The following is a 10,000-nucleotide window of genomic DNA, read 5'->3' on the forward strand; positions in this document are numbered from 1 at the left end:
GTATGTGCGTGTGTGTGTGTGTGTGTGTGTGTGTGTGTGTGTGTGTGTGTGTGTGTGTGTGTGTGTGTGTGATGTCTAACCTGCCCCGTGTGTGTGTTCCAGGCGGTGGAGTACAACATCTTTGAGGGCGTGGAGGTGCGAGGGGGCCCCCTGGTGGTCATCAGTCAGGGCAAGCTGGTGCTGGAGGAAGGGATGCTCCACACCACCGAGGGCTGCGGACGCTACGTCACCCGCAAACCCTTCCCTGACAACGTCTACAAGAGGATAAAGGCTCGCAGCAGGTGTGTGTGTGTGTGTGTGTGTGTGTGTGTGTGTGTGTGTGTGTGTCTTTAAACATGTGTGTGTCTGTGTGTGTGTGTGTGTGTGTGTGTGTGTGTGTGTGTATGCATGTATCTTTGAACATTGTGTGTGTTTGTGTGTGTGTTTAATCGTTTCCTTTGTGTGTGCAGCTGGCTGAGCTGAGGGGTGTTCCTCGCGGTCTCTATGACGGACCGGTGTGTGAGGTGACCGTCACCCCAAAGGTCATGACCCCAGTGACCTCCAAAAAGACGTCTCCGGTCAAACAGACCCCACAGCCAGTCCGCAACCTCCACCAGTCTGGCTTCAGCCTGTCCGGTAAGTGTGTGTGTGTGTTTGTGTGTGTGTGTGTGTGTGTAGTAGGTAAGCCTATCTTTGCCTTTATTATGACAGTAAAGAGATTGGCAGGAATTGAGTGGGAGAGAGAGATGGGTGGGGTCGGGATATGACCGCAGGGGGTCGGACTCAAACTTGGACCCAAATGTGGTTACACACAAAAATAAATCACAATGATTTTCGTACAGTTTATTTACAAAATGTAACTTTCATTGGTTACACTTTACTTGACAGAGTATTGAAATAAGAGTGACATGACACTGTCATGAACGTGTCATAAACAAGTCGTAAACGTTTATGACATAACGCTTCTGTCATTAAGTGTCATTCGGATTTCTCATGACAAGTTAGGGTTAGGAAATTAGAATTAAAATTTGCTTTGGTGAGTGGTTGTTTGGACCATTATGCACTGGCCAGTTGTCCCCGCCCCACTAATCCCATCTAAAAGTCAAATAAAATAAATAAAACAGAATAAAATAAAAGTTAAAAGAAAATAAAATAAAAGAGAGGAGCTTGTAAAAAAGACACAGAGTGGTTTAAAACTTTAATTTAATTTTAAGGTTAGGTTTAGGGTTAGGGTTGATGTGTCATGACAGTGTCATGTGTTCGTGACAGTGTCATGTCACTCTTATGTCGATACTGTCAAGTAAAGTTTCATTTCTCATAGTCATAATGTGTTATTGATACTTTTATTTGGTTTGATATTCAAATCCAAGTGGGTTTATGTATGGAAGGCCCTTTACCCAGCTCGTTTGTTTCCGGTGGAGTTTGTAGCTGCTGCTGTTGTTAATGTAATTAGTGTCTACAGGGACTCGGTTGGGTGTTGCACCTAGTGAATAAGAACGTTACGATAAAAAAGGATTTGTTTGTGTGTCAAAATTGTTATTATTTGGCAAACAAGATATTCAGTGTCGGAGTGATCATGTATGGAGCGGAATATAACAAAAGGCTTAAGAGCCTTCCGTGCATATGTTGCATCTGTTCACAAACAGCATGTTTGGAGTGTGTATGCGTGTGTGTGTGTGTGCGTGCGCATGTGTGTGCGTACATGTATGTATGTGAGTGTGTGTGTGTACAGATTCATGTGTATCGGTGCTTTGGGAGCATGTTGTCATGTTGCTTCTCGTCCTGTGTGTGCCAGGTGCCCAGGTGGATGACAACATTCCTCGCCGCACCACCCAGCGCATAGTGGCGCCCCCTGGTGGGCGTGCCAACATCACCAGCCTGGGCTGAGCAGTGGGGCGCCCTTCATAACGGGTGGGGGGATGGGGTGAGGACCCCCCAACTGCACCCCCCCAACACCCCCCCATTCCACTCCACTCTGCACCAACACTGGGATCCCTCCAAGCACAACCACACACACACACACACACATACACACACACACACGTCTCCCCCTGAATGCTCATCTCTGCTCCTTCCTCCAACACACACACACATACACACACGACTCCCTGATATCCGTAGCCCTTTTCTCTCTCTCCCTCTGTCTCCTCTCTCTCTCCCTCTCTCTCTCTCTGTCACCTCTCTCTCTCCCTCTCTCTCGGTTTCCCTCTCTATCTCTATGTCTTCTGAAATAGTTGAGTAAATCATGAGCAGTTATTTGCCATTCATCCCTCAGTTTTTCAGTGTGTGCGTGTGTGTTTGTGTGATGTCCTGTGTACATTACCTGGGATGCACAGCTAACCCCTCAAAGCTCACACACCCAGACACACACCCAGACACACACCCAGACACACACACACACACACATTCATACATGCACGCGTGCCCATCCACACACAGATACAGTATTTATTATATTTAACGTCTTGGACGCGCACAAATTTGCACGGAGGAGAATAGCACCTCCTTCAGCCAGCCTGGAGCCATGTGCAGAGCTCACTACTGGGGTTGTCCTCTAGAGGGCGTCCTCTAGCCTGCAGCCATGTGCAGAGCTCACTACTGGGGTTGTCCTCTGAGCAGATCTGGGGTCAGCTGGTCTGCTAACAATCTCTGGTCTTCCTCCATCCTTCGCTCATGTTGCGCATCTCCGCTCCTCACCCTCCTGAGAGTGGGCCCCTAATGCCCACTGAAAGAGCTTATAGCCGATGCCCACTGAAAGAGCTAATGGCCCATGCCCACTGAAAGAGCTCATGGCCCATGCCCACTGAAAGAGCTCATGGGTAATGCCCACTGAAAAGAGCTCATGGCCCATGCCCACTGAAAGAGCTCATGGCCGATGCCCACTGAAAGAGCTCATGGCCGATGCCCACTCGTGGCCGCGGCTATAAACAGACCAGCCCTCGCTTCCCGCTCCACCTATTCTCATGCCACTGAGTCTGCTGGACAAGGAGGCAACACAATACGATATTATACACTCACCCAATACACTATTACAGTGCAGAGAATCACTCACCCAATACATTATTACAGTGCAGAGAATCACTCACCCAATACAGAATCACTCACACAATACACTATTACAGTGCAGAGAATCACTCACCCAATACAGAATCACTCACACAATACACTATTACAGTGCAGAGAATCACTCACACAATACAGTATTACAGTGCAGAGAATCACTCACACAATACACTATTACAGTGCAGAGAATCACTCACCCAATACAGATTCACTCACACAATACAGTATTACAGATAGCACAGCTCTTGGAGGGGGTATTGTGTGTGTGTGTGTGGGGGTTATTTCATTATCTCTTCTGTCTCTGTCTCTCAAAGGAAGAACGTTGCTATGGCAACTGTTCTCCAACACCCACTCTTTTATTGGTGTTGACAGCCATGGTGGTTGCTCCTAGCGACCCGCTGTACCAGGTGCTATCCTTCCTGTCTGGTGTCTGGGACGAGACAGGCCACCCGAGCACACACACACACACACACCCTGCTGCTCTACATGACAGAAAACCTCCATCACTCTGCTTTGTAGCCACAGTGGGTTCAACACAGACACAAGCTGTAAGACACACACACACACACACACACACACAGCTGCTGCCTCTGGACTGTACTGTCCAGTTCTGAGACACATGTACGATAGGTCTGGCCCGTAGCCGCTCTTGAGGGGGCCGCTGTGTGTGTGTGTGTGTGTGTGAACTCTGTGTGTGTGTCTCTAACCTCATCTGGTCTGTGTGGCATGCCTGCTGTGCTAGTGAGACCTGTGTGTGTGTGTGTGTGTTCTGATTAGGCTTGCTTCTCCCCACCTCCCACTTCACGTCACGTCACGTCACGAGGATGCCATGTCACCTCCTCCAATGCTCTTCTTCCAGCGCGTCACACACACTCTTCTCACTCTCCATGTGTGTGTGAGGCACCTGAGGGGTGGAGCAGTCACGGGCAGCTGTCACACACACACACACACACACACACATACATCCATATACAGCACACACACTTCACTTGCCATGTTTGTACATACATTACCTTTGGTCAACAAATCAGTCCTTTCCAAGCTTGTGCTAAAAACACATGTGACAGAGACGCTCTCTCTGACACGCACACACACACACGTCCACACAAACCTACTCTCTCTCTCTCTTTCTCTCTGTAAACCTGAGTTCTGTGGTTCACGCTACGCCTGGTGAGTGGCGCTCATCTGGCACCTCCCCCCCAGAGCTCTCCAGTCCCTTGGTTGGTCCGTCTGTCTGTCCGTCCGTCCGTTTCTGCAGGCTAGTTTGTGATGTCAGTCAGTGAGTGGGACAGAGAGGGCTTCTGTAGGAACCTCCTCATTTTTTGAATTCTGATTTGGACTCTGTTGTTGCTCCCCTTTTGCCATCACTGTTGAGGTTGTACTGTTGACGGTGTCTGTTTTGTAGACTGCTGGGATGTAGAGAGGCTTTCTGGGAGATCGGAAAGCTTCTGCTTCCCATAGGTGTTACTAAAAATGATTTTAAGTATTAAAAAAAAATGAACAAAGACTCGACGTCTCTGGGTGTTTTCTGTGCTTTAAAAAATATCTGTCTTACGGCATGTGAAATGTGATAATGAAATAAACAACTCTGTACTACTAAACGTATCTTTTTACGCGTGATGTGTAGCACGAAATCCTGGTAGTGCACAGATGCAGTAATCAAAAGCAAACACAAGAGGGCGATATAGACTTTTGCTACAACGCAGCAGTAGCTCGTGCATTTCTCTCCAGCCTCTCATTAACCATAATCAAAACACGAGATAATTAACGCTCAAAACACGAGATAATTAACGTCAGCAGGGGGGGCCTTCCAGCAGATTTATGTTACGTAAGCATCCCAATTAAGACGCGCCAGCCTTGGTACTCGCTTTTAGAGGCTTTGTAATCGCTGCGAGCCGAACGCAGAGGGTGTAAACGCGCTGCAGAGTCTCCTCCCACGCGGTGCAGCGTCTCAGACGAATCCATCTCGCCGAGATCTGAGGATTCCCCGGTTGAGCGTGCTGAATCATCGGCCTCCTACGCTTAACAGCAGAACACCAGTGACCTTGTGTCAAAGCATAGCCCTATCTCCCTCCGGAGGATGTGAACGAGCTATCTGAGACCCTTCAAGATGTGCACACCCAGTCTAGTGGTTACTTCAAATACACACACTATACACAGAGGACATTACCATGCAAGAATATATAACATAAATGATGTCCAGAATATCCTGGCTCATTCAAAACAAAACAAATTATTACAGCTAATTGATTGATAAGGATTTAAATCCATAGGCCTACAGTATTGAACACTGACGCTGAAAACTTAAAACACAAAGAATGAGTTTTCATTTTAACTACATTACACACTGTCTAGTCAATTAGGAACAATTACTGCAGCGAACAGCTAATCAATTTTGTACACGGCTATGGCACTGAATGTATGTGGATGGCGGTAAACAAAGGCAGGCTAGTGTTAAAGCCCAAGCCTTTGCATGGAATCATTGCCTCAATATCAACAAATCAGGATGTAGGCTATGAATCTGATTGAATTTAGTATTAGCCATCCCCAAAATGCACCAGAATACAGGAAATCACATCAAACAAATTAAAAAAATTCTGGGGAGGACCGCCAAACCCCCCCCTCCCACATATCCGACAATTAGTGGGGGGCCCTTTATACATCTGGGCCCAGGGGCCCAAAAGTTCATAATCCGCCCATGGTTAAAGTGCGCTTATACCTTCACCCTTAAGCATCATTCTGCTAATATTCCATAAATATTTAAAGTTGAAATGGTATGAGATTCCATCACTGTGTGTGTGTGTGAGTGTAAGCTTCTGCCTCTGGTTCTGTGTGTGTGTGAGTGTAAGCTTCTGCCTCTGGTTCTGTTTTTTACTGGACCTTACGGTCAGGCTGAGCCTGTGGCAGCCCGTGAGAACTGTCCGTGAGCCCCCCGGTCGGACTCAGGCTCTGCGTGGCCTTGGTTTGTCAGTCGGCTGATAAATACAGGAAAAAGGCACGTGCACAATCCCAGAGCTATCTATGGGGCTCGCTGGTGAACGCGCTGCACGGCACCACTATACTTTTCCGTTCCCCAGAGATAGGCCGCCAGGCTTCCCCTTTTAGAAGCACATGAGTCTCCGATAGCATCCGATAGAGAGAGACCACCACCGCCACTATCACCACCACACTCCATGGAGACCCCACCGGACAACATGAGGACAGAGTCTCAGTGTGCACGTGTGTGTGTGTGTGTGTGTGTGTGTGTGTGTGTGTGTATGAGAGAGACAGTCTGAGGATGGAGTCTTTCTTTGTGTGTGTGTGTGTGTGAGTATGAGAGAGACAGTCTGAGGATGGAGTCTTTCTCTCTTTGTGTGTGTGTGTGTGTGACAGTGACAGTATAGTTGTTGTGGTGGCCATGTTAGCCATAGGTTTATAGCATTAATATAGGCTAGCAGTAACATCCAGTCCTGAAGTGGGCCTGGTGTGGGCCTGAAGTGGGCCTGGCTCTGTGTGTAAAGCACTGCTTTCCTGTGTGGCATCAGGTGTGTTCACATTTCGTTTCTGTGTTCTCTAAGCAGACTGGCACATGGGCACAGCCTGGTACAGGGAGACTGGCACATGGACTGGCAGACTGGCACATGGACTGGTAGACTGGCACATGGACTGGTAGACTGGCACATGGACTGGTGGACTGGCGCATGGACTGGTAGACTGGCACATGGACTGGCAGACTGGCACAAACAGCGGTGGATTGGGCTAATGATGGAGCAGCTCAAGGTGTGGGGTCGGCCCAGTTCAATAGAGTCAATAGAGTACAGCTACCATAGAGTGAACTCAGATTCACATCTACATGTATTCAATAGAGTACAGCTACCATAGAGTAAACTCAGATTGATGTATTCAACAGAGTACAGCTACCATAGAGTAAACTCAGATTCACATCTACATGTATTCAATAGAGTACAGCTACCATAGAGTAAACTCAGATTCACATCTACATGTATTACAGCTACCATAGAGTAAACATGTATTCATTTAGCAGGCTTTTATCCAAAGTGACTTACAAATGTCAACTATATTCCAAAGGTCATCCTCCCCAGAGCAACTCTGGGTTAAGTGCCTTGCTCAAGGGCAAAACGGTGGGAGTCGGGAATTGAACCCACAACTTTTCAGACTATTACACGCTAGCCCAGCTCCTTATAGCCACTACGCTACTGCACGTTAGCCCAGCTCCTTAACCACTACGCTAATGGCTTCTACACACTAGCTCCTTATAGCCACTACGCTAATGGCTACTACACGCTAGCCCAGCTCTTTAACCACTACGCTAATGGCTACTGCATGCTAGCCCAGCTCCTTATCCACTACGCTAATGGCTACTGCACGCTAGCCCAGCTCCTTATACTGTAGCCACTATGCTACTGCACGCTAGCCCAGCTCCTTATAAAAGTCAAAGTCAGCTTTATTGTCAATTTCTTCACATGTTCCAGACATACAAAGAGATCGAAATTTCGTTTCTCACTATCCCACGGTGAAGACAAGACATATTTTACCAATTTAGGTCCACAGACAAACATAACATTCAAGTAAACAAAAAGTAAGTAAATAAGTAAATAAGAGGGCACATATAATAATGAAAAAAATAAGAGCAGCAAAATGTGGTTGAAATTGTGCATAGACAGTCAATAAAAATACTAGTGCAAATTCAGGCCAATAAAAGGCTTGGGTAGTTCTGTTTGACCTAAGTAAGAAGAAAGTGGCATAGTGGTGCAAGTTATGTAAGAGCAGCAGAAGTGTTGTGTTTCAGGACAACAACACCAGTTGTAAAGTGTACAAGTGTGCAAGTGTGCAAGTGGAGAAGTGCAGGGCCATTTTTTGGGTCCAATGTCCAGGATGTTATGTAGCTGAGGGTGGAGGGGAGAGGAGGAGAGAGTTCAGCATCCCACGGGCTTGTGTATGAAGCTGTTGGTGAGTCTGGTAGTGCGGGAGCGCAGGCTTCTGTACCTCTTCCCAGAGGGCAGTAGATCAAACTGATTGTGGCGGGGTGACTTGCATCACTCACAATTTTGGTGCGCCCTAGCGGGTGAGGTGGGTGGTGTAAATGTCCTTCAGGGAGGGGAGTGAAGCACCAATAATCCTTCCAGCTGTGTTCACTATGCGCTGCAGGGCTTTCCTGTTGTATTCAGTGCAGCTTCATCCCCACACAGCGATACAGCTGGAGAGGATGCTCGATGGTGCCTCGGTAGAATGTGGTCATGATGGCTGGTGGAGCACTTGCTCGCCTGAGTTTCCATGCAGGGAAGTACAGGCGGCGCTGAGCTCTTCGCCAGTGATGCAGTGTTGGTGGTCAGGAGAGGTCTTCACTGATGTGCACCCCCAGGAATTTGGTGCTGCTCGCTCTCTCCACCACAGCACCGGGTCGATGGTCAGTGGCAGGTGTTGGGTGTGACCTCTCCGGAAGTCAACAACAATCTCTTTGGTCTTGCTGACGTTCAGCAGGAGGTTGTTGTCCCTGCACCACGTGGTCAGATGGTCGACCTCCAACCTGTATTGAGTCCCGTAAGCCCTTGGTGATGAGACCCACCAGAGTTGTGTCGTCGCCAGCAAATTTCACTATGTGATTGTTGCTGTAGGTTGCAGTGCAGTCATCGTCCAGCAGGGTGAAGAGCAGCGGACTGAGCACGCAGCCTTGGGGCCCCTGTGCTCAGTGTGATGCTGCTTGAGGTATTGTTGCCAACACGCATTACTACTTGGGGCCTCTGACAGAGGAAGTCCAGTAGCCAGTTGCAGAGGTAGGTACTGAGTCCCAGTTTGTCAAGTTTGCAGATGAGTTGTTGTGGTATTATGGTGTTGAATGCAGAACTGAAGTCTATGAACAGCAATCTCACATATGAGTCTTTTTTCCAGGTGGGTGATGGCTGGGTGGAGGCAGAGCAGATTGCATCCTCTGTAGACCGCTTGGCTCGGTATGCAAACTGGAAGGGTCCAGGGTGGGGGAGAATGGCTTTGATATGTGACATGACAAGCCGCTCAAAGCACTTCATGATGATGGGTGTCAGTGCCACAGGGCGGTAGTCATTGAAGCAGGATGGAGCAGTTTTCTTGGCACAGGTATGATGGTGGCAGCTTTGAAACATGATGGGGCCGATGGCTTGCTTCAGGGAAGTGTTAAAAAGATGTCTGTGAAGACATCCTTAAGCTCCCCTGCGCAGTCCTTCAGCGCCGCGACCTGGGATGTCTGGACCTGTTGTCTGGACCTGTTCATTGGTGTTGATGGCAGCAAAGTGTCCTCTTCACGCTGTCGGCAGAGAGGCACAGGGGCTGCTCATGTAGAGGGGATGGGTCTTCTGTGGGCAGGTGCTGTTTTGGCTTCAAAGCGAGCAAAAGCGGTTCAGGTTGTTGAGCAGAGGGATGTTGCTCTCACAGCTCTGTGGCGGGCTTGTAGTCCGTGAGGGCCTGAATGCCCTGCCATAGGCTTTGTGCGTTCCTGCTGTCTTTGAAGTGGGTGGTTATCTTGTGAGTGTATTCCTTTTTTGCTTCCTTGATGCCCCGGGACAGGTTGGCTCATCCCCAGCTCTGTAGGCTGTTTCATGCCTAGCCATGGCTTCCAGTTAGCCCGGTGATGATGTCTTTTGTGTGGGTCAGCATATGCCCAGCTCCTCTTATGCTTAAACATTTCCCAGTCCCACACTCCTTTTTCCTGCTTACAAACCGTTTGTTCGCTTTTACCCTTTGTCTGCTAGGGCATGTTGATATGGCCCAGCTCCTTAACCAGGTCCTACGTTAATGGCTACTATCAGCATGGTTAAAATCTCCAGTGAAGAGAAACCCCAGCTCCTGACATAGCCTAGCAGAATAATTTCCCTTTGGCAGGTGCACTTTATGATCATAAATCGTTAGTGTTTGCATACCCAGTGTCCCGCTCGCCCTTATACAAGCCGATAGCATGCTAGCTCCAGTTGTACAGCAGAGTCCG

The 10,000-nt window shown here is 48.4% G+C and overlaps 1 protein-coding gene across 1 annotated transcript in view; it reads left to right on the top strand.

Annotated features, from left to right (window-relative positions):
* Window positions 1-3,206, top strand: part of dpysl2a (dihydropyrimidinase like 2a) — a 31,894-nt gene extending 28,688 nt beyond the window's left edge. Inside the window, exons 12-14 of the mRNA XM_048243879.1 lie at window positions 103-282; window positions 450-615; window positions 1,775-3,206. Of these exons, the coding sequence (XP_048099836.1) occupies window positions 103-282; window positions 450-615; window positions 1,775-1,866 (438 nt within the window). The 3' untranslated portion in view covers window positions 1,867-3,206. The remainder of the gene's footprint in view (window positions 1-102; window positions 283-449; window positions 616-1,774) is intronic.
* Window positions 3,207-10,000: the final 6,794 nt, after the last annotated feature.

This window comes from Alosa alosa, chromosome 5 (assembly GCF_017589495.1).
Source record: "Alosa alosa isolate M-15738 ecotype Scorff River chromosome 5, AALO_Geno_1.1, whole genome shotgun sequence".
Taxonomy (NCBI): Eukaryota; Metazoa; Chordata; class Actinopteri; order Clupeiformes; family Clupeidae; genus Alosa; species Alosa alosa.